General features: G+C 38.1%; 1 protein-coding gene across 4 annotated transcripts in view; it reads right to left on the reverse strand.

Annotated features, from left to right (window-relative positions):
• Positions 1-589: 589 nt before the first annotated feature.
• The window catches only part of GOLGA3 (golgin A3), a 30,554-nt gene continuing 6,920 nt past the window's right edge, over positions 590-24,223 (reverse strand). For 3 of the 4 annotated variants that reach the window (XM_061466069.1, XM_061466072.1, XM_061466071.1), the window contains 21 exons: positions 23,342-23,454; positions 22,142-22,833; positions 20,830-20,941; positions 19,320-19,626; positions 18,508-18,710; positions 17,993-18,130; positions 16,879-17,040; positions 15,761-16,129; positions 14,532-14,609; positions 13,269-13,532; positions 12,657-12,751; positions 11,776-11,992; positions 10,898-11,041; positions 10,121-10,318; positions 9,448-9,564; positions 8,842-8,981; positions 7,900-8,032; positions 7,535-7,657; positions 6,902-7,066; positions 5,745-5,908; positions 590-4,780 (listed from right to left, as the gene is read on the reverse strand). In XM_061466069.1, coding sequence (XP_061322053.1) covers positions 4,573-4,780; positions 5,745-5,908; positions 6,902-7,066; positions 7,535-7,657; positions 7,900-8,032; positions 8,842-8,981; positions 9,448-9,564; positions 10,121-10,318; positions 10,898-11,041; positions 11,776-11,992; positions 12,657-12,751; positions 13,269-13,532; positions 14,532-14,609; positions 15,761-16,129; positions 16,879-17,040; positions 17,993-18,130; positions 18,508-18,710; positions 19,320-19,626; positions 20,830-20,941; positions 22,142-22,833; positions 23,342-23,454 — 4,142 coding nt within the window. In that variant the 3' untranslated portion in view covers positions 590-4,572. The remainder of the gene's footprint in view (positions 4,781-5,744; positions 5,909-6,901; positions 7,067-7,534; positions 7,658-7,899; positions 8,033-8,841; positions 8,982-9,447; positions 9,565-10,120; positions 10,319-10,897; positions 11,042-11,775; positions 11,993-12,656; positions 12,752-13,268; positions 13,533-14,531; positions 14,610-15,760; positions 16,130-16,878; positions 17,041-17,992; positions 18,131-18,507; positions 18,711-19,319; positions 19,627-20,829; positions 20,942-22,141; positions 22,834-23,341; positions 23,455-24,223) is intronic. The other variant, XM_061466070.1, reaches the window with a different exon arrangement.

Raw genomic sequence — 24,223 nt, forward strand, 5'->3', positions numbered from 1 at the left:
GCAGTATGCTTGGAGCATGGGGCAGAGGTGGAAAACTATGAAGAAGGAAAGGACAGAAGGAAAACAAGTCCCTCCAAAGACCTAACTAGTCAGCCTGTTAGTGATATTATACCTACCTTATGGGTACAGCTACAGTAAGATGTAGCCCAGGTACTGGTTTAAATGGCAAGACAAAATGGCAGGCCTTCAAGAAGCTGACTACATCCATTTAACTCATGCTAATAGTATAAACAAGGTACAGTCATGTCTCTCTTCATCACTGCAGTTGGCTAGTAGACTCGATTTCTTCATCATTTCATTGTGTACATTCACGTGCATGTTGGCAAATGCAGGCCAAGAGAGATCCACTCATTGTATCTTTCCTGCCATGTTCAGCTGAGGAAAAAGTAAATGTAATGGAAATACAAGCACAATCGATTTTAGGTGTGTGAAAAATCAATCTGCAATAACATAACCACACCTTTAAGGAAAAACCTCCACCTTATTTTGAAAGGCTACACACCATGTTCAGAAACCTGAACATAAAAAACTACTGACAAACCCGAAAAGATGACATCACTTTCTCTTTAAAAGTAGAAACAACATGGAGCCCTTTACCAAAAATAGTTTATTGCACAAAACTTTTAAAGGAATTCCTATGCACATTATTTTTATAATCAACATGCTGTGTATGATCATAAATATTAATTGTACATAGTGTAACTCCTCCATCCCCTGGGTTACCCAGTCAAGAACATGAAATTATTAACTTCTATCTTTACAAATACAGCCTAAGCAGACATTACTTAATGTCATGTATAAAACATAACGGTATTTCATTTACAATATCCAGAATATCTTTCCCTCCCCTAGAAATCTGTGCATCTGTATTGGAAATTAGGCTGCCCTACTGCCCAAGACTGAAGTGTTACACAATAGTATAGGAGACAAGAGTGATCAAATGACAGCTGATGAACAGTAGTAATTACTCTGGACTAGTAACTGCTTTCACATGAAAATAATTAAAGGCTCTGGTCACAGCAAGTCACATGCAACTATCCACACTTCCCTGGCAAAGCTAATAAAACATACATCATGAGCTTTTGCATCACCTGTAGTGAATGTGTCATCTTTAAGCTAAATTTATACTGGTAATAGTATCTGTCCCCAGTGCACCTTTCAAGTTGTCATAGCTAACAGTAAAGCATCCATGCCACTGCAGTTCACTCCCCTATAGAGGAATACATAATCCATGAAAATGCAAGCGCCAGAACTTCCATTCTAGATGTTACTCTACTCCTTACAAATGTGAGATTCTCATAGATTTCATTTAGGGTATTGCCTGAATAAACAGTATGGGATCAGATCCACCCATTGCATGAGTAGGTAAGGGGCTCAACAGATCCCAGTACAGTGCACAAGTATTTCCAAGAAATCTGGAAGACAACAGAATGGAGCATTCAGCAACACCAGAGACTCTTAACATGTTTTTTCCCATTGTACAGTTTGCTGGTCGTTTTTGGTCATGTTTTGGGTTTGTTTGGTTTGTGTTTTTTTTAACATGCAAAATGATTCAAGAGTCCCCCCAAACCCCACAGTATCTGAAGAATTAATGCTGCAGCATTTACCTACTTTCATCACTTGGGAAACACTCTCACACTGCTCTGAGATTTCTCCTTCACCAAGACTTAGTTTAGTAGGTAGCAATCACTGAAGAAACAGAAAATACATTCTATTGCAGTGCTTGAAAAAGGAAAAGAAGGGGGTGTTTAAGAGAGTATTGTTCAGATTTTCCTCTGATCTGGCAGTGCTGTGACAGGCAGAGGGGAGGCAGTTTTCGTTGCTGCAATTAGTTTGAGCTTACTGCCTAGACAGCAGAGACCTGAAGCTCTGTAGCATAAGCAGGCTCAGCCTCAGAGTGAGGCTTTTTAATAAAACAACAACTTCCCATGATAATTAAAAAACAGTTTATGAGCTTCAAATAAAAGGCCTTGCTTTTATCACGTGCTGTGTGCTCCTTCTGGGTTTCCCCGTGACTTCTGTAACTTATTTGACTTAGTACCTCACTACATTTAGACTCAAGTCTCACCATCTGTCCTTCACTTAAGTAAATAGCATGGTGCTTCTGTTTGTAGAAAAAACACAAGGTGAATATAAACCAAAAATACCTCATGTCCAAGTATTTCAGAGAGAGACAGGTGGGTCAATGTGGAAATGCAACCTGAGCACTTCACAACTGCTCCCTAATCTTCAATAGGAAAAGCACACAGCACCTAAGGCTGTTTTGATTGTGTAAGCTCAGATGTCTTTAAGGAGCTAGTGAGAAAATGGAGCACTGCACTAAAAACAGAATGCAGTATGATTATTTATACAGAAAGGAGAGTAGAGTAGACATTCTGAAGAACTAAGAAGGTTTCTAACAATTCTGGCTTCTCTGATACCAGATAAAAACTTTGTCCATACAAGTGTTACCAAACTTCAGAGATTAAAACATAATTGATTCTTAACTGTAGGCAGTGGATTTACTAAGATGAACAGCAACATTAATGCTGAACATGTGTTCAGTTTATTTAAAATCCTGAACATTTGAAAACTTTTTTTATGCTGAATATATTATTCATTACATACTTTTAACTTTGTTTTGTAACAATACTGCGCTGGGGTTTTTTCTTCTTGAAACTTAATATACAGGCGACTTCAAGAACATGACAGCAGTGAGATAATTAGTACCATATACTCTGCAAAACAGACTGCAAAAGTAGCAGACATTAACATATATCTAAGCTAGTCTGTAAAACTTTTGACTTTTCTTTGAACTGTTTGGTAATTCTGTCTGACAGGCACTTAATGCCATGCCAATGCATTTCTTCCTTCACCAAATGCAAAACCTCGACTTCTAGCATCACTTGACTTTGATCCCAATAAAACGTAGTTTAAATAGCTGAGGGGGATGAAGTCAGTCCATACAGACACTTTGAGTGCAAAGCCTTCAACTGGACTGGAGCTTGAATTTGTAGTTACAAGAAATCAGACTTATGGGTCTGATTAAATATGGGTGGGATTGGGGTCTTTCTTTGCTTATTTTTTGCCTTACTGCTAAGCAAACTACAATCGTTCCCCCCCCAGCAACCAAACCCATCCAAAAGCAGCAACAATCTCTGGAAAAATACACAAACCAGAATTCCCTCTACCAGCCCCTTAATCTACTTGCATACTTAGTATATTGTTGGTTGTTTTTTTTTTTAACCAAACTATACTGGATAGAACTGATGGAATTTCTGAAAGAAAGTCCCACTCCACACAGAATCTTTGAAGGAGAGGGCAGGCTCATTGCTGCACTAGGAGTCACATGGAGCAACGGGACCAAAGGCGAAGGAATCTAAAGTGGGCTGCTTTCATAATAATCTAGTCAAGGTGCTCTGCAGAGGGGCTACCACAGTACCACTGTTTCCATTCATGATGGTCACTTTGTAATAGAGGGTGCAGTAAGTAGGGAAAGTGTGTGGGAGAAGATAAAGCTAATAAAAGTAATAATTTTATAGGCATTATAATTTTGTCTTTTAAAGTAAAAATAATTACATTTCTAAAAGCTCTGGCTTTAGGGGCTAATTTCCCTAAGCCACTTGTACAGTATGTCAGAAACCAGCAAACTTAAACGTAACATTAAATCAATGACAGGTAACAAAAACCCCTCATGTCAGCCTTATCTTACAGTATATAAGCATATTAGAACAGATATTCAGAGTCAAAAAATTATGATTTCTTATATATATATATATTACACACATACCTTGTTTCAAGGGTGTCTACTTCAAAAGTTGAACTAAAAAGGTGCAAGAAGTGTTTGTGCAGTGAAGCAAAGCTCCCTACTGGCCTGCGACTGTAAGAGAAAAAACTGATACTTCAGAAAACAGGCAGATCTGTCAAAGGTACATTCTGCTCTGCATTGCTTGTCATTACAGTCTTCTTTTCTTTTGCTGTATGTCAGAGGTCATCTTTGTAAGTAGAAATGACTTCAAATGATTTTTTTCTTTAAATAAAAGATATCTATAACCCAAGCTTCAAAAATAAGACATTATAGGAGGGAGGAGAGAGGAAGTTCTCAACCACTAGTAATGGCTGAACATGAGCAGAACTTATTTTTCCCTATGATTTGGATACAACCCAAGATGGGGGGGAGAAAAACCACACCCCACATTTAAGCAAAACAAACAACAAACCCCAGATACCACATTATTAACAGTCATTCCTTAACAAACTCACTCAGATTGAACAAATAGAGTTGGAACCAGATGCTCCTCCTGACCTCATTTTAAACCTTCATCTGAATCTCTCAACACCAAAATGAGCTAGATTCACCACTTGGCAGCCCCCAACATAACAGAATTATTATGGTAAGGTTTGAAACAAACCCTTGGAATAGTATGTTCTGCATTTAATGTTACACCAGTTTCTCAAAACCATGTCCTTTGCTTCTAGAGGCAAAAGCACAACTTTGAAACATCGTTCTTAAAAACAAAATAAATAAATAATTTTGATAAAGATTTGTTTACATACTTAAAGCAATAGGAAGAAAGACAACTGATAAGGAGGTTATAGTGTCAGAGCTTCCTGGTCACTAACACTACAGTTCTGTTTCTTTTCATCTACAATAGGAACCTCCTGCTGGTCCGATGCAGTTGCAGGACTGGTAGAAATAAAGTCCATTAGTTGCCCTTCAATCTGAGTCCATGAAGACATTGATTCATGTACTGTAATGGTGTGTTCCTCCATCTGACGCTGAAGGCTGTCCATTTCTTGCCTTTCAAAAGCATTGAGAACAAAAAAGCAAAAATTAACAATCAGAAAGCTAACTGCTGAATGCAAGATCATAAAATTACTTTTCTGAGTCTTGGTATCTACCCCAAGACTATCTATGCTATACCTGTATACAAGAGAGAGAGGTCTACAGGAAACTTAGAAATTGTCTGTCTTCAATTAAAGAGCAAAACAAACACAATAAGCTTAGTTCAAAACTAAGGGCCAATAACGCAGCAGCTCCTTTGCTGCACATACTCATTGCCAGGGATAATGCAGCACTGTTTCCTCAGTAAAAGTACTTAGTGACTGCAACCTGATGAACATGGTACTTTCGCAGGTTATGAAAGCATACAGATAAGGTAGAGATGAGGAAAGTAGCACTGAAAAATAAGTAAACACATTATGACTTTAGTCAGACATCAGCTTAGCAAAGCAACTAGTCTAGTAGCAGAGGATCGCAGAACATTATCACAGGCTCACTCCCCTCAAACAAACTGAGGTGATAATAGCAGTTCAGTTCTCCTAATAAGCCTGAACTCCCCATCTTCTGAAAGCTGCTCAGAATCTCATGTGCAACCTTCTAAGGGGAGACCTGAAAACACATTTCTGGCAGAATAAACTTCCTCTATAGTTAACAAATTCCCTACTATCATGAGGAGCCTTTCTGATGCTGTGAAGAAACACGATCTTCACCACCAGCAAGAACAACTAGAAATAGCTGTTTCCAGTTTGTTCTGCTATGTATAATTTAGGATGGACATTTTGCCTAGTTTGCTGTAAAGAGTTCCTTCTCTATTTCATTGCTATATAAGCAAGCAGTTAGAGCAACAGAACATCCTACTGTCCCAAATATAGTCCCAATAAGAGGAAAAGAATTCAAAATCCTTTTTTTCTTTAGGCTGGCAGCTGGTTTCTTGGAAACATTTTTAAGATTATTTAATATGGTTGAAAACAACAGGTCATACTTTAATTGCCGGAGACAGCTGTTCAGATTTTTTAAAGGCTCCTTGCTCACAGCTGTTGATGGTTTCAGCAGTTCTTCCAGCAAGGCAGCAGGCACTGGACAATCAGGAATCTTGACTGGAGTCACAGGATTTGAAGAGTTATTCTCTCCTTTTAGTTCCTTCTTCTGATTGAAGGAAAAAGAAGAACAGCCCAAAATACAAACATGTTATTTCATCAGTGTCATTTTTACCATGATGAAGAGTGTCACATCACACTAGTGGTACATATATGCCTTACAAAGCAGAAATCAGAAGCACATTCGTGTTAAGGCTCATGGGTCTCAAGCAAAAGTTCCTTACCTGATGTCATCTGCTAGCCATGCTCCTAAGTAAACAAACAGCATTTAGAAGGACCTACTCGAGAACTACTAAAGAAATAAACCCAGGAAGATTTTAAAGCTAATGACTTGGATCTTCACAACTATTTTAATAACATTCCATCAGTATAGCTAAGAGAATTTAAAAAAACAAAGCAAACAAAAAACAGTTAAGTACAATCAAATTAATCCTTTTGGAAATTCTGGAACTTGCAGAATGAGGTATCAGAACCAATGTTTAACAGAATGAAATGGAGGCTTCCATACAAAATTCTGTCTCACTAAGTGAGAGGATTACTTCGGAGAGGGAAAGAGCAAGGGAGCTCCTATTACTGGATTTTCTGTATACTAGTAGCAAATCAGAAAACTCAAACCACTAGTAGCTAGTTTCTAAAATTGTGGAAGGATATAAAACTAGACTGTATAGAGAGAATAGGCACATAAACATTAGGTAGGCATTAATGATAAGAAGATACTGAGTCCATATTTGCCCATGAGTCATTATTTAAGTGGTAACTTCTTTGCTTTATAAGTCTAAATGTAAATGTAAAATACAACACCTAACACAAAGATTTCTGAAGTAAAAGGTGGAAAGTCAAGATCAGTACATTTACTTTTGCCTGCAAGTCTTCATGTATTTATCATTTAGATAGGAGAACATCAGGAAGTCTATCACAGGCAGGCATTTCAGTTCAGAGTTTTCACCAGGCTTCCTGCAACAGAGTATTTTCTGGTACTTAAATTTAAGAGCATTAGCAGAGTATTTTCTAGTATCCTACAATATGTACTCTTCCTAAATACCTTCTTCATTTTGCCATGCTTCAAGTCCAGCTTCAGTTGCTGGTTCTGCTGCAGCAGTGACTTCATGCTGTTCTTCAGTTCAGTCACTTTAGCCTGCAGCATAAACTTATCCTTCCGAGTCACTGACAGGTCTTCCCTCACCATTTCCAACTCTGTCTTGATATTCTAAATAGTAAAAGAAGAGAATCAATGTGACACAAGGAAATGGTATAAAAATTCCAGTCAACTGATGTTTTTATATATATCATTTTTTCCAGTTTCTAGGGGAAACTAGAAAAAGGAACAGCACAGAACACTGCTATTTGAAACCAATTTGCCCTGGCAGAAAACCAGGAGTTAGAGTTAAGAAAAAAAAAAAGACTATTTTTTTGGCATAAGGTCAAGGAAAGAAGAACCACAGAATCAACTAGGTTGGTTGATTCATCAAGTCCAGTCAGAAGCTAACAGCACAGTCAAAGTAAAACAGAAAAATAAAGACTGCGAAACATACAGTGATTAAGTTCTTATGAATAAAAATTTATCAAAAGAAGTATCAGAAAAGTATCAGTATAGAATGCTTTTAAACAAAAATATTATTTTAATTATCCCCCTACAGCAATACCAGTCAAGCATCAGACTCTCTGCCAAGATTACCTGCAAGGCAACTTGTATCCCTTCTAACTCTTTGTGGCTGCGCTGTTCACTCATATCCAGCTGCTGCTTAAGTGTTTCAATTTCTCTTTCTTTTTGTTCTACTTCCCACTTGAGGTCTTCCACCTACCAGGGGGAGGAGGGGAAGGGCAGGAAAGAGGAAAACACAAAACAAAATAAACCAGCATCTTTAGAATTATCTATAGGTGCAATCAGCCACAAAATCTGAAATGTATTATTATGTCTCATGAACCCTGACAGGTTCTAAGAAAACCTAGCAAAACTTCATTAAAATATAGAGAGTTAAAGACAAGTGAAGCTATACAACACATCATAAACGATTAACACAGTAAATATGCAGATTTTACCTCTTGGCTTACTACAGGCTTTTCACTAAGCTTGTCATCCAGCTGCTTCTGCAGAAGTTGGAGCTGAGACCTGGCTTCTGCCAGCTCTTCCTGAAACTGTGATACCTCCTGGGAATGTTTTTCATCCTCTACCCTGCACAGTACAATTAACAGACGCAGCCGTTATTCAATCTGTCCTTTAAAACATGTACTTCACTGGGTTAGCTACGTAACTATAAATGACATGACAGTGCATGAAACCTGGTTAGTTATAGCTTTGAATGAAGGCTTTGACAACACATTCACAGCAAGAGTTAAATCACAAAAAGATTCTATATGAGACAGGTGCATGAATATATCATGAAATAGTGAAAAAAAAACAACAAACAATCCTTGAGCTCTGGTAAGAGTCCAGCTACAAACAACAGGTTATGTAGTAACAACAGAAAAAAATCTGACTGGAATTTTGCTTTTGTTTTAGGAGGAATAGGTTTAACTTTATATCTCATATAGGTTTGATAATTTCTTATAATGTAAGAAACTATCTTCTATACAAGAAACCAAACTGAATTTGAATATATTGTGGAATATGTTCAACAATCAGATTCATCCTCTATGTAGTCCCTCAGGAATGTGAAATAGAGAATAATAGTATATGTATGAAGTGTAAATTATTACTAGTAGCATGAAATAGAAATCCGAGTTGAAACTGAAAAAAGCAGATGGTGAAGTCCAAACACAGCACACTTCGGGTCTAACTGAATTAGGAATAGACACAAAACTGCAAGTATTTGCCTGCAGTCCAAACATGTACGTTATGGTCAGACTCAGCTTTGGTCCATTTCAGCATAATCCACTACAGAGTGGCAAAACCAAAAATTCACTAACATGTTTTTTACAGAGCTTCTCTGCCTTTTCAGAGAATTTATTTACTATTCTCTAAGAACTTGGACATTTACTTACTGCAGTTTGTCCACTTCAGCCTGAAGGGCTTGGACAAGCAGTTCTTTGGCATGTAGCTCTTTCTTGATTTCACTGAGTTCGAGCGCAGCAGCTCTGTAATGACGGCGATTATGTGCTGCGTCTGCTTTGGCTGCTGCTTCCTGCCACAAAAAAAGAGATGCAGTTTTGCTTTGGTTTATCACTGTCGGTGAATCATAAAGGGAGCTAGACTAAAGGAGTACAAAACTAATCAAGGAGGAAGCTGTTCAGCTGTTAACACTTTTTGCTTAAAAAACATTATTATTAGTGTTATCTTTAGTAATGCCAATGGCAGTTAATAACTGTATATAACACAAGAAGCATTCTGCTTCTGCTTCTTCATTGTGAATTTCTGGAATAAGTATCATCACTGCAGGATGTGTCCCATACATTACACGTCATAACAGAACTTTCCTGATAGTCAGTGAGCGTGCTTAACACAGGGCATAACAGAAAAGACATCAGCCACCGGTTATCATGAGGGAGGACCCTGCACAAAGCAGTATGTCATAAAGCATGCATTTTGTTTCAAGTTATTTTTCACATACATTAAACCACCTTTTAAGTAAATACAATAGAAGACATTACCTGCTTCTTAAGATCTTTAACTTTTAACTTTTCTTTCTCTAAGGAAGCCTGCAAAGCTTGAATAAGTTGTTGCATTTGCTGATCCTCTTCCTCTTTCCGCTTTAAGACAGCCTGAACCTGTATCACATCACAAAAACACACACATATTTTGTGTGGGCTCACTGGAAGACCAGAAATGCCAGCAGAGGAAACAGAAACACAAACCAATGCAGGGACTGCAGAACTTCTCTCTGCTGTTTGACGATAGCTCTTGCCTTATGGTACCCTTCAAGCTTAAAAGTAGCTATGGTTAAATGGTAGCTCATTGCCTATATTTCCATTTTCTTATACGCCACAAATAGGGTACTATTGGCATAAATATGCATCTCAATGAATCTATAAGTAACAGTGTTTATGTTCCAACTAACTTAAACAAGCCACACTTTCACTATTGCAAACGTTTTTAGCATGATTTCCCCCAGTCCCCCGAAAGAAATAGCTCTGTTTAGCGCAAATACTCATTTCTGATTTCTTGTTTAGCCCCCTGTATTACTGCTGTTACACAACACATGAGAGACCCAGACCTGGAGAAAATGCACAATCTTTGTATCCAATGAGTGAAGATGTCTACATCCTGTTATCGGAAATATGAGCTAATTTCCCTCTGAAGATGTAACATCAAAAGGTCAAATACCTGTAGGTTCAGTTGTACCAAGTCTGCCTCTCTTTTTGCTAGGGCTGTTTCAAGGATATTATTGTGTTCCCGCAAAGCAGCATTGGACTGACTAAGACCTGTAAGTTTTCCACGTTCATGCTCCAGTTCAAGGGCCAACTTCTTATTAATTTCTTCTAAGCGTTTTATCTTCTTCCTGAAGCCTCTAGACTCCTGAAGCTATAGCCAAAGAAAAAGAAAAACAACAACCAAATCAAGCATATACATTTCTTTTTGGTTTTGGTTTTTTTTCTTGCTTTTTTTAAATGAACACTTTAAAATTAGTTCAGTTAGGTATTTTATTTTTTCCTTTTGAAAGACTAAAATGCTTGCTAGAAAGCAGAAACCAGGAGTACTGTTCAGGTGTAGATCATGAGTAGCTGATACATGCAATTTTTTTGTGCAACTGAACACCACCACCCTGCCCTCAGAATCACTGAGCATCCATGACTCCAGATAGTTTCAAAAGATAATGATTCATGCAACCTCTCCGTCTCATGACCAGATACAGCTGGTATCTGATAAAGGAACTACTTTTCTCTCTCTTCTTCTTTTCCCTTACACAACGATGACTCATGAAACCACAAAGAACCAGCACAGGGCAACAAAATTAGCAAATGTCACTGACACCAAGTTTCCTATGTAAGATTCTGATTTCCTACACTGTTGGAATAGAATTATGGTACTAAAATTTCTCCCTGCCTTTCAGGCACTTTCTACTGTCACCTTCCCATCCACCATACAAATTCAAGCAATCACCTCATCCTCAAGTTCCAGCACTTTCTCTCTGTATTCTTCAAGCTCCTGGCTGGTAAGTGAAATCACTTCTTGCAGCTCCTTTTCCAACATCAACTTACTGCTGCTAACAGCTTGCAATTCTGTCTCCAGAGCTTGAATCCTTTCCTAAAGACAAATGGATCACAAGTGTGATTAATGACTATATCGCCCATCTACAGGAGTAATTTTGTTTTAGTTAAAAAGCCTACTTCTCTAGCAAAAGCTAAGTGAGGTGCTAGTGCTTAATGTAAAGGTCTTGCTCTAGCTTTCCACCCTTGCCTCCAGCTTCTACTGTTAGTGTACTTGATATCTTGCTCCATTGGTTCAAGGAATTGGAGCTTCCCCCAGTAAATTAACCACAGGCATAACTTAAATGAATTACACTCAAGAACATTTAACTGTCAATGAGGAAAAAAAAAAAAGCAGTAAGAGTTAGAATTCCAGAAAAACCTTCAGACACTGAGTCTTCAGTTGAAAAAACAACAACAAAAAAACAAAACCAGAACAACAAAACTCCAAAACAACAAGAAGAAACCACGCCAAAGAACAACCTGACAGTAAAAAATCATGCACTAAGGCTGACCGTCCTCTTGAGCTTGGATTACAATTGGTAACCTGAAAGATGCAAGTAAAATTAAGGAAAAACCTCCACCAAACCAACCAAAGAAGGCTAAATCACCTCCCTCAGAGGCAGTTAAGGAAATTCTCAGTGCTCAGAACACTGATACCATATTCTTATCGAGCTTTATATTCCAAATACTTTCAATCACTTCAGTGTAAAATAATATTTTAAGACTTCAATTTAATACCAAGATAGCTCTGTCCTTGTACTAAACAAGTGTTAAAAGACATCTGCATACTTGGGCAATCTGGCTGTTTCCACCATCAGTGATTTGTGTTTTCAGTTTGCTCAACTCTGCTTCAGCAGATTCCTTTGCAGCCAGAGATTCCTGCAGCCGACGACTAAGAATGCCAACTGCATTCTCATAGGCTTTATGTTTTGCTTTCATCTCTTTCTGAGCACTCGTCAGATCTGACCCTAGACGCTTCATCTTCTGTTTCTGCTCAGTAATGGCCCTAGAGTGAAAGGAAAAATAAAACATCAGGTTAAAACTGCCTGAAAACAGTACTAAAGGATTAATTCTTCACATAACCTAACGAAAACCAACATCCACCTCTCTCCCCTTGTCCCAGAGGTGCCCACCTTATCAGAGAAAGCCATTTGGTTGCTAAGGTATAATCTGGCCCTCTGCAAGACCGTACCTTGAAGACTCTGTAACATTCTAAGAAAACACTTATAGTAATTGAGAGTTTTGTCATAATTACTAAACTCCAATATGAAGGAATATATACTACTCTCTCTAAAAATAACACAGAATTTAGAGTAAGAATCCTATCAGATACCCTAAAACCCTGTGATCACCAGTGGAAAAAAACCCAAACCAAGCAATGGTTCTTATTAATGTCAATGTTCTAGCCAGTCAAGGCTAAAAGTCAGTGAATGGTAAGTAGGATTAGCTCCAGTATGCACAGCAGAAACTGCTGGTTAAAAGCTTAAGTAAATCAGAGGAGCAGCTGCAACTCCTGTGTAGCATGCAGCCAACACTTTGCCATGGATATGACTCTATGACTAATTAAACTTCCCAAAGGAAAAACTAGGGAACAGGAAAAGAATGATTGCTAAAAAGGTGACTATGAAAAACAAATGCAGTTCTTTGGTCTGTGCTAAATGAACACTTACTTTTTTGCTTCTTCTTGCATTTGTTCTACTTGTTGTTTTAATGCCTGATTTGCCTCAGCAAGAGATGCCATTTGTTCCTTATCGAACTGCAAAGACTTAATAGGAAGGAAAAAAGCATCCATCAAAGTAAGAACAAAAGCATGTTTGCTGTATGCTGGATTAGAAAAGAATAAGCATAAAATTTCAGAATTACTTCCATTTCTAAATACGAAAATTTCTTCAAGGTTCTCCATCTTTTTGTTCCCCTTTTATTCATGCTTTTAATTCTTCCCTTTGTGGCCATCATTGCTACACGTATGAATAGAGTTCTAGTTTGGTCTTTGCTCTCAAATGGAGTTCACTTTGGGACCAGGGAAAGTGCTTCCACATCACACATCTGGCACACCTGTAGCATGCTTCTCCCCACTTACGTACATGGATGTTAATAAGCAGTCATGTATTTACAGACTTTTGCTAGGCTTATGCTCAAATGTGTATTAAATATGTAGCCAAGAATCTTAACTTGCAGATGGTCATTCTGTTTATTTCCAAAGTTAACAGAAATATCAACTTATATGTGCTATATTCCTGAATCTAACACTCCCAAAGTCCAAAGCTTAACACCTTCCATACCTGTAGGCGTGTTTCCATTTCATCTCGTTCTTTCTGCACTGACTGAAGCTGATTTTCTATTTCCACCATCTGCTGGTGAACCTCAGATACTTCCTTCTGTAGTTTTGTATGTTCAGATTCAAGTGACTGTTTTTCAACTTGAGCTTTCAGTAGCTCTCGTTTTAACTCCTTCACTTCTGAGTCCAATCGCTTCTTTGTAGCTTTCAGTTCACTAATCAGCTGGTCCTTAGAACTTGCATCTCTTCGATAAGCTTCCACCATTACCTTGGACACAAGAGATACAAGAGGACAATGTCACCTCTGTTACAGCTTTACAATTTAAGAGTAATTTACTATAAGGTATTTACAAATATTCTTTTAGCTTGGAGGGGATGTGGGGTGTATGTCAAAGAATACAAACCAGCATCATCATCTGTAACATATTTACTCTGGTTCAAAGCCTTTAATGTAAGCTCCGGTATCAAATATCACTATATATCAGTAGTTCACCAAAAAATGCCCCAGACCTCCACATAAGAGTTTTTATAGCAATACAGGATACTCTTCTTCACATTCTTTATAGAACTGCACTAATGATACGCTGTTTTCTTAAACTAACTAACTGTAAAAAATTAACTATTCCATGCACATAAGTAGTAACTTTTGCCATGAGAAGTGAGCTTAACTGTGAATGACAGTTTAAACATCCTTCCCAAACTTAAACCCAGCAAGCTAAAACAGCCTTTCGCACTGTTAATAAGCAATCAAGCGATAAATTAATGGTGCCAGCCTATAAAAAAAAGACATATATATGCAATGCTAATGACATACCAATTTCAAATTACTGTTTCAGAACTGTGTAAATTCAGAGTAAAATTTGCAATAAAACACTTATTTTCCACCTAATTACCAAAGCAACTATTTTTTTCAAAGCTGTAGGAAAACAATGGCACTTGAAGATTTTCATGGATGCTTTTGCAAAAGCAAATCTCATCAAAAAAAACAGAGACATTTTTATATGGTGGATCATTTGGCAAACTCCCTGGAGTTCAACAAAAGCAAAAATTCACTGCTGGATCTGCTTTTACATTAGTTACAGATAAAAAATTAAACCGTACAAAATATAGAAACTGTATAATCATGTCACAAAGTTATTTGATACAGAAGATGGATTTAAGTGTCTTCACAAACCCCTCAAAAGTACACTCCTTCACTGGATTAAGAAGGAAAAAAAAAAGTATATTCCTTGGATTTATTTCTTTGAAAAGGTTTGCTTTTCCTTACCTTCTGCTGCAGGAACTGCTCCTTCACTTTTTGAACCTGTTTTTTAAGACTGGCATTTTCTTGTTGTAGATTTTCTACCTGCCAGAGGGAAAAAAAAAAGCAAGCACGTTAGTTTACATGCCAAATGTCATATTCTACATTACGTCTTCAGTGACATATCTTTTGCTATACTCATACCAATTACTTAATCTAATGAGAAATCTCATTTCTGGTTAGGCATCTCAGTGGCACTGTTAGATCACACATTTTATATAGAAATACACTCACACAGGTTACCACATAGTGAGTCTTGTCAACTCTCAGAAATGTGTAAGTCCCCTTAACCTGCCATTAAAGTATGCATCATCAGTGTACATGTTGCATCTGGATGGAAGCTGTTCGCACATACAGGATCAAATGAAACCAGATGGTTCTTTGAAAGAAAAGCATTCTTCATGTTAAATATACTTCCATAGTTCTTCAGTACTTCTACTGGTGCTACTAACAAGTCCCATTATTATATTCAAAAGAATCTCTAAAGATTCCCAGGAACTCATCATTACCAGTAATCAGTAAGAAAGCTCTCCCTATGGAGCTTCGATGTTCTAAAAGATAGAGCATACACACCTATAAAACTACATTGTGAAAGGGAGAGTCATCATAATTTAAAGCAGCCACAAAAAAATAAGGACATGCATTAGGCCTGATCTTGTAAAACAGTTCATGACTAGGAAAAATGTCTTGGTATACAATACGCAAAAGCAAACCCTAGTACATGGTTTCAAGAGAAAAGGCACAACTACACATGACCAAATTACTGCATAAGGAGATATCTGGCCCACAGTACACAGAAAAGCAACACACAAAAAAAATTACTTCAAAAACTGATCAATACTTAAAAGGTATTGCTTTTTAAAACTGCCAGATTCTGGAAAGATGGTGGCTCCTGGAAGCAGACAGAATAAGATCAATTAATCTCAGCTTCCATACCACACAAATGTGTAACTGCACATAGATACCAAGAGATATTAACTGTAAGCTCACCAATGACACAGCAGGATGTAAAGTTACAATAGATTGTCTGTCAACAGGCAAAAGTGACAGAACTGGTCAAAATATTCCCTCTAGCTGACGCTTGCAACTACACATGTGTACCAATCTCCTCTCCTGTAACTGGGTCTATCATGTGCCTGTGGCAATACTTCCCTGCAACAGCTACTTTAAATGAGCTACTTTTAGGGATTCATTACCTGGCTTGACTTGATCGCCATTTCTTGCCTCATTTGTTCCAAGACTTGTGATGCTACTTCTGTATCTCCTCCAAGGCGTGCCGCTCCTTCATCAAGTTGCTCTTTGCTTGCTTTTGCTGCCTGCAGAGCTACTTCCAAGACAATCTTCTCATTCTGCAAATACTGAATCATGTCATCTTTAGAAGTAGCATCACTTTGGAACTCTTCTAATCTAACCTTCAGTTCATCATACTGAGTTTGCAGGTCATCCAGGGACTGCTCTTTGGTGTGCAATGTCTCTTGGATCAGAGTGAATTGCTTCATCAGGTCTAGGTGTTCTTGCTTTAAAGATTCAAGCTGCAGATCTCGCTGATGCAAAGTCAACTTGACCTAAGATGTAGTATTTTAAGATTAAATTCAAACAAAATGAAAGCTATCTTTGCAAATGCACTCCAATCAAAATAGAATATTTTAGCTTCTAGGGAAAAACATATCAGAACTTTCCTAGGCCACTTCTTTTATTTCTCAATTACATTTATTGACTCCTGCAGCATCTCTAATTTTACAGGCTAAGCAATGACCAGGACAACAAACTTAAAATATTCTGAAGGAAGATTCACAGTATTCTGAATTGTAATTTGAAATGTGTAAATATATAAGGTAAAATTCGTGTTATTATGATAATGCCATAATTACATGGAATATAATACTGAGCTATCATTTACTTTATCTCATTCCAGACCTTGTCATGCCTTTGTATGTTACAAGGTTAAAGCAGTAGCAAAGTGCAGATTTATTATACTGGAAGTATATATAATGATATCCTGATTGCCTAATAACTTTGAACATGGATGTGTGCTTCTTGTCTATACTTTATCACATACTGAATTCACTAAAAAAAAAAAAACAGCATCTACAAGAAAGTAGCTGTGAAATTTAAAAAAAGTACTGTTCCTGAGATAGTTGAAAGAAAAGGAGAGCCTTTCCACCTGGGACAGAGTGACTTTGATATGGGCTTCATTTCTGCAGCAATCTTTCAGGTTTTAAAATAACTTTAGAGCCCACTATTTACTATTGCCTTTTCAGCCAAATAAGTAATTCCCTTGAAACCCTTGAGAAGTTGCTTAACAACAGTCTACCTGCTCCAATTCTTGCTCCAGTGTTGCTGCAGAATCAGCCATTTTCTGAAGCTGTTCTTTTTCATCCTCAAACTCCTCTAGTTTTCTCTGCAAGTCTTCTTCCACCATGGTTTTAGCCTCCTGAATCTGCATGAAGGCAGCTTCCTGATCTAACATGTCAGCCTGCACAGAAAAAGCAAAGAATCAACTTCTAAAATGTTAACAGAGAGGGAGGGGCGGAGAGACAAAAAAAAGAAGAAGGTGGTAAATTGTCAAGAAAATTTTAAGAGAAAAGACAAGCAAAAATAATTCTGATGTCCATCTTATTCACCTGTATGTCTTTACTGACATCACCCATTCATATACTTAAGACACCTCAGAATAACAGTGAATGTTTTGTATACTTGTGACAATCAGAATTCTTCTTAAACACCATGGCCTTTCTCAATAGATGAAACAAGATGTAAAGAAGAATTTTATTAAAATTAAGCTATTTGGAAAAATTCTGAAACAACAGAGATTTCTCAGATGTGTAGCTACTCCATGAAATCGCAATTCCAGTCATTTATGCAACTGCACACAGAAATAGGGTGCTTCCATTAACCTGGGGCTTTACTGCCCTTTTAGACTTTGAAGCAGGAACGTCACTGGAATTCAATGGGATTTAAAGTTCTAAGTGCTTTGAAAGTAAGTATACTGCAATTTCAATTTCAAAATTTACCCATCTTTCCTTACTGGAGGGCAGGAAGGACAAACTTGAGTATTGAGCAATTTCACACACTTAAGAAGCATTTTACTGACTTGGCTTAACTTCCAATTAAGTTTTCTCTTGAAAATGTTCATGGATGGGCAAAAGGCAATATTTACATCCACCTTTAAAACTCAATTAAAACAAAATATCAGAGCTGAAAATGCAAGTATCACCTTGAAATGGGAAACATGACCTTGCTCCTCCTTACTGTTTGTAATGTCATGAAATTTATTTGCTCAAAAATATTTACTGTTTGTATAATACAATATTTGAATCAATTTGTAAGAATGCTACACTACTTTGCTAGAATAACCTTGAGTTTGAAAAACCTAAAATATGCAACCCAGACAGAATATAATCATTGAGGACCACCTACAACCATACCTCAATATTTTGAAGCTGTGCTGCAATGCGTTCCTTTTCTTTAATGGATCTGTGCTGGGTTTCAGTCAGCTGCTGAGACAGTGCCACATTCTCTAGTTTGAGATGTTCCAACATACCTGCTTGGGTCATTTGCCCAGCCTTAAGGGAATGAAAATAAAAATAAATAAATAAATAAATAAATAAATCACAGATTAATACCAACAGTCCGAATTTAGCCAAAAAATTTAAGAGTTTTAGAAAAGAAAAGTTACACTGAATCTATCTGTGCTTTATCTCACCAATACTTTCATGGCAGTTAAGAGCTTCATCCACAGAAGGTTAAGTACTTTCATCAAATTTACACCTCAGCATTAACGTGAATTAACACCTCACGATGAAAACAAATCACTATCTCCCCCTGCTCTCCACCTGCAGAATATACAAGCTTGTCCAAGCTCATAAACAATGTCCTCCGTCTAAATTAACACAGAAAAGAAAGATTCTCAGTCCTCCCATATGCAAGCAAATCATAATACCTGTATATTGGCCATCTCACTCTGCAGCCTGACACGGGCCTCCTGTGCTAGGACAAGCTGCTGCTGGTACCACTGCCGCACATTTTGGAGCGATGTGATTTCTGTTTCAGATGCCTTTAGCTTATTGGTCAGCGTGGTCCGTTCCAACTGCACCTTCTGAAGCTGGTTCTGTAAGGAAGCCATCTGCTGTCTTAGATCATGAACTGGAAAAAGAAAAATAAGGAACTTGGACTTGCAAACTCCATCATTGTAGTTTTACACACACATTTTCAAGGATTATTGCTATATCCATAGATTTTTTTTTTTCCTTCCTTTTTGAACAAAAAGGTATATGCCTAATTACATAAGGATTGGCTTTTCCTACAAAGGTGAGGTGAAGTGCTAGAATCCAAAGTATCAGGTCATTACCAGAATAAAATGAAAATAAGTGAATCACTTCTGTAAGCATTCATAGTTCCTCAGAGGCAGAAAATACAAACTCATGAAAACTCAGGAAGCAGCAGGTATCCTGACATGTACAGCCATCATTATAAGCCAGTATTTGTACAATTCTCTAAAACCCCTCAGTCCACTGTCAAACAGTTACTAGACTAAATAGCTATAACTCCTTCTCCAAGCTGGCAGCGGCAGCTTGCAAATTGTGGCAGTTCTGTGACACAAAAATTAAACCCATCTTAAAATTCAAACCATTATATTAGTATGACATCAATGAAACAGATTAAAATCCCTTCTTCCTGGGCTTCAGAATTATGCTGAAATAAAATTATTTATGGAATAACAACTTTTGAAGATTGACATATACATCATCCCACCTGTGCTGTCTCTGGTGAGAACATTTTTTTGCATATCTTCAACTTTCAGCAGGAGTCTTTGGTACTGCTCCTCCGCTAACTGCAAATCATTATTTGAAGAAGCCAAACTAGCATTCTTTGCTTCCAAGGCATTTTGCAGGTCAGCCATAGCTCGTTCCAGATCCCAGCAAGACTGCTTTAATGTGGCCACTTCTGAGCTCAGAGATTCCTGCTTCTGCTGGCTATTTTGGCTGTGCTCCATCTGTGCTTGAAGCTTCATGTTCAGAGCTGCAAGTTGAGCTTGCAGCTCAGTCTTCTCTTTGAGAGCCTGAATGTGTCCAGAAAAATCAAAATACAGAAGTCTTAACAGAAAATATAATAGCGGCTGATTAAAGAAGATGTCCTACAAAATGGCTTTGCTACGGCAAAGACCACTTACTTATAAAAAATTCCTTTTTACATCTCACCTAGCAGCTATTTCAAGTAATCAAAGAAAATACAGAGGAAAGCACAGACAAGATATATACTGTTATACATCAGTAACCATGTCAGAACTTTTACTAAGACACGTTTCTGCACTGTAAGGAAGAATATATTATACATAACATCAATCAACGCAAAGAGAAAAATACAGCTTTATAGACACTGCTACCATTATGCCGGATTTATCATCTCCTAACATGACTTTAAACAAAAAACCACACAGCTTCTACATCTGATGGAGTCAACGCCAGCCAGTCCCAAGACAGACATGCTGCTGGCCAGACTGAGCCCATCAGCAACACTAGTAGTGCCCCTGAGATAACATATGCTGAGAATGGAAAAAAAAACAAACCCAAACTGCAAAAGAACAATGGCAGAGAGGTGAGTGAGAATATGTGAGAGGAACGGTTCTGCAGACACCAAGGTCAGTGAAGGAGGAGGAGGCGGCATTCCAGGCTCTGGAGCAGAGATTCCCCTGCCAGCCCATAGTGCAGACCACGGTGAGGCAGACTGTGCCCCTGCAGGACATGGAGGTCCATGCTGGGGCATGGGAAGAGTGTGAGGACGTCCTCTCCGCTGAGGAGGAAGGAGCAGCAGAAACAACATGATGAACTGACCATGCCCCTTCACTGCTGGGAAGGGAAGGAAGTGGGCAAATCAGGTGTGAAGTTGAGCCCAGGGAACATGAGAGGGGTGGAGAGAAGGTGTTTTTAAGATTTGAGTTTATTTCTCATTATCCTACTCTGGTTTGATTGGTAATAAATTCAGTTAGTTTCCCCACGTCTAGTCTGTTTTTCCTGTGACAGTAATTGCTCAGTAATCTCCCTGTCCTCATTTGAACCCATGAGCCTTTTGTCATATTTTTCCTCTCCCTTTCCAGCTGAAGAGGACAGCGATAGAGCAGCCTTAGTGACACCCGGTGTCCTTGTACAGTACCTTATTCTACAATGTTTTTACAAAACACAATCCCCACAAGTAATGAGTACAAGGCTCTTGAAAATTAACATATTGATATAATTTGCTAAATGCATTCAAATTCATTTTCTACCTGATTAGCTTCTAGTGAGAGTGCTTCTAGTTGCCCTTCAAGTCTCATCTTCTCCTTCAGAACCTGCAACATTTCATCATGAGCTCCCGTGACAGAGCTTTCCATAGAAACACTGGAGACAGAGACAGCACATACACAGTTAAAGGGTTAGAATACAACACTCATCTGCTTGAAATGAAGCCGAAATTAAAAGGTACTTAAAACCTACATGTGACCTACAAATTAGGACATTTTTTTCTGGCTCTATGATGGATCCAGAATACAGCAAAACAAACTTCATTACCATCCAAAGAGATAAAGAAGTTATATTCATGCTAAGATTTTATACATTAGTTTCTTACATTCACAGCAACTAGAATCTAGTGTAGCACCCATATATTTGTTATTTTACAGAAGTGCAATGGTTGACTTCATTATATTTTCTAACTGCACATCCCATTATAAGCAGACAAATGGACATCATGGGGGCACAAATCCTCCACAACTATGGTCTGCAATTGCTGGCTTTAATGTGAAAGTGCCTGAGAAATACCAACAGCTGCTGCAAATGAAGGAAGAACAGGTATTTAGTAGGGATTCCTTATGGTCCTTTCCTGATGTACAGCCAAGGAATCTAGAGAAAAAGATCTCTCATTACAGTAAGAATTAAGTCTAAGCTGGAATAACTGTCAACAACAGATTTCACATTAACATCTCAGGCCATTATGCTTTATTCCAATGCAGAAAAAAAAAAAAATTTCAAAATTAGCATGTATAAAGCAGGCAGCTATAGACAATTGATAAGGGCTTCAGCAGTTGTCCACTTGCTTGCTGAATCACAGTTTAATACCTACCATCTACACAAAAGCTTGTGAGATTAAGTATATCTCATTCTAAATGCTGAAGAGGGTAAGAGCATCTAGGACAAGACTCTCAGCATTTCATAACTATCTCAGGTCTGAAAGATGTGTGTAGATCAGGAACAGGATGCTATTAAATATCACCGAGTCAGTTAAGTCTGCATAATCAGACTTTAAACACCAATGCCACATCAGTGAATGAATGCCTACTTCACAAGTAAATACAGACAGAAGCAATTGCTAGCAGTGCATTTAAAACACAGTCAGTGGCAAAAAGATCTTTCTCTAAAGATACACTTAGGTACTCAAGTGAGGTGACCTTTCAGTTTCTTTTAGGATCCCTAAGTTAAGAACAGATTTTATCACAATGACTGTAAGTTAAACCTGGATCCAAAGTTAGCAGAAGAGTAACAGGCTGCCTGAAGAGAGTATAATGCCTAACAATGGCCTCGCTGTATGGTGATCTTTCTTACCTGCTAGAAATACTGTCTCTCCTACTCCGTGCTTCCCCATTAATTTCTTGCTCTTGGGCTTGATGCTCCACTGCTGCAGCCTGTAGCACCTCACTGATGGAAGGAAACTGCCCCATTGCATCGGGATGTATCTTCTGACCATTCACTGTATATGGAATACCCTGTTTGCCTTCTGCATTCTGTAAACTGTTATACAGCCCTTTTCCTGACACACTGCTGTAGGTAGAGCTGTCACTCTCATTTCCATCCAGCCTCATTCCCACTTCACTCCCATCAACCTCTGAAACACTATCTTCTGCCAAGGAGGAATTATCTATTCGATCATCTGTGTCAGAAGGTAGACTAATCTCAGACACAACTGATGCTGGACCGCTTCTGCTTTGCTTCAGAGTCCCACCAGATAAATCAGTAGCCACAAAATTCTCAGTAGCGTTTCTAGAGCCTGAATCTTCAGTTCTGTAGTCAGCCAAGGACCGGATCTTACTGGCCTTACATTTTGAACTTCTTCTCTCTTTTGAGGATGCTGGAAGTCCCAGGCTGCCCAGTTTTGGCCCCCTGGGGACACTGGTCCGCAAAAAGGAGTATTCTTTTGTCATTGCTACAGTGCTAGCTCTTGGCAAAATTTCTGGATTTAACATCAGCTCAGGATCTAGGGTGCTGGAGGGCCGGTTTTTCAGTGTAGACTGATTCGACTAAAAGAAGCAGAGAGTCAATGATAAATTCCAGAACATAACCATCGAACTAGCATCATATACTTTAGTTCAACAGCAAAATATGTAAAGCGCTAAATTACTGTTTCTTTCATAAACTCCTACATTATTAAATACATGCATAATTTCATAAACAAGGTAAATTACATCAACAATCAAGCAAGATTCAGTATATGCATGTTGAAAACAGTCAAGGCAAACTCCAAAAGCTAACTGAAAATGACAGGAAAATTGAACATCTGGGTTACTTAAGTTTTAGGTTTGGTTCATCCCCTCAACCTCCACAAATGTACCGTTTTGTGCATTTTTAAGTAGCACAAAATGGTACATTACTGATGAGGTTGCATGTCCGGAAGGAAAAAAAATGTTTTCTCACATTTGAGAAAACCACTGAGTATTTAAAGCAAAGAAAACAGTACTTTAGAGCACAGAAATGATAACGTTTTCAACCTTCCTAACACTGAATCTAGATCTGCTGTGCAGTACTCACTCTTTCTTGATGTCTCTTCACTCTGTATTGTTTGAGCTGTTCTTCTAGCCGTCTTCTTGCTTGAAGTCTTATTTGTTCTTCTTTCTCCAATGGGAGTGAAGACTCTACTGAGCCTGGAAGTGAAAGGGATCTTTACAATAAAAGAGAAAATTCCAATACAGGCAAATTTGATGCAAAAGGAAAAAGCCCCTTCTACCATCAGCAACATGCTTCATGCTTAAGCAAGGAATGCAGGAAAGCCCATTGGCATGCACCTCAGAATGGCCTCTTCTAATAAATCCTTGTGTAAGCACTGATGAAGGCTGTGTGTTTCCCTTGCTCTGTTTGTAAATGCTGTGTGTTCTCCATGTACATATGACAAGAGATTAAACAGCAAGAACATAACTACAGCTGTCATTTAATCTCACCTGTCCTGCACTTCTGACAGTACTAAAATTATAAAACTAAGCAAGACCTACACAGTCTACTAACTCCCTACAGGTCAGAGAAAGATGTTCCCTAGATATATTTTCTTACTCTGATAACTCACATTAAACTTTTCTGGTAGTTAAGGCTTCTTTTAAAAATCCTACTTCAGAAAACTCCTGCAGCAATAGGCACCTTAATATAAAGGCTTCTCCCTTTTCTCTCCTTTATATTGCTTTTCTCTTCCCTCCTTTATTACTTGGCTTAAAACCACCTGGTTCTGATGGTGTGTGTGTTGTTGGTTATTTTGTTACTCCTAATAATCAAGAGGATTAGAATAGCTTAAGCCCCAGAAAACATAAATTCCCCTCCAGCGTAAGAACAGTTTTTAAACAGCATGGCACGTGCCTTAGCTGCAGCAGAGGGTGGTTTACTGAAAGAAAATGAATTTTAGTTCAAAGTAAAAGCTTACTGCAA

This window comes from Pezoporus flaviventris, unplaced genomic scaffold, assembly GCF_033815535.1.
Source record: "Pezoporus flaviventris isolate CSIRO_AGI_PZ_B2104156 unplaced genomic scaffold, CSIRO_AGI_Pfla_v1 ptg000041l, whole genome shotgun sequence".
Classification (NCBI taxonomy): Eukaryota; Metazoa; Chordata; class Aves; order Psittaciformes; family Psittacidae; genus Pezoporus; species Pezoporus flaviventris.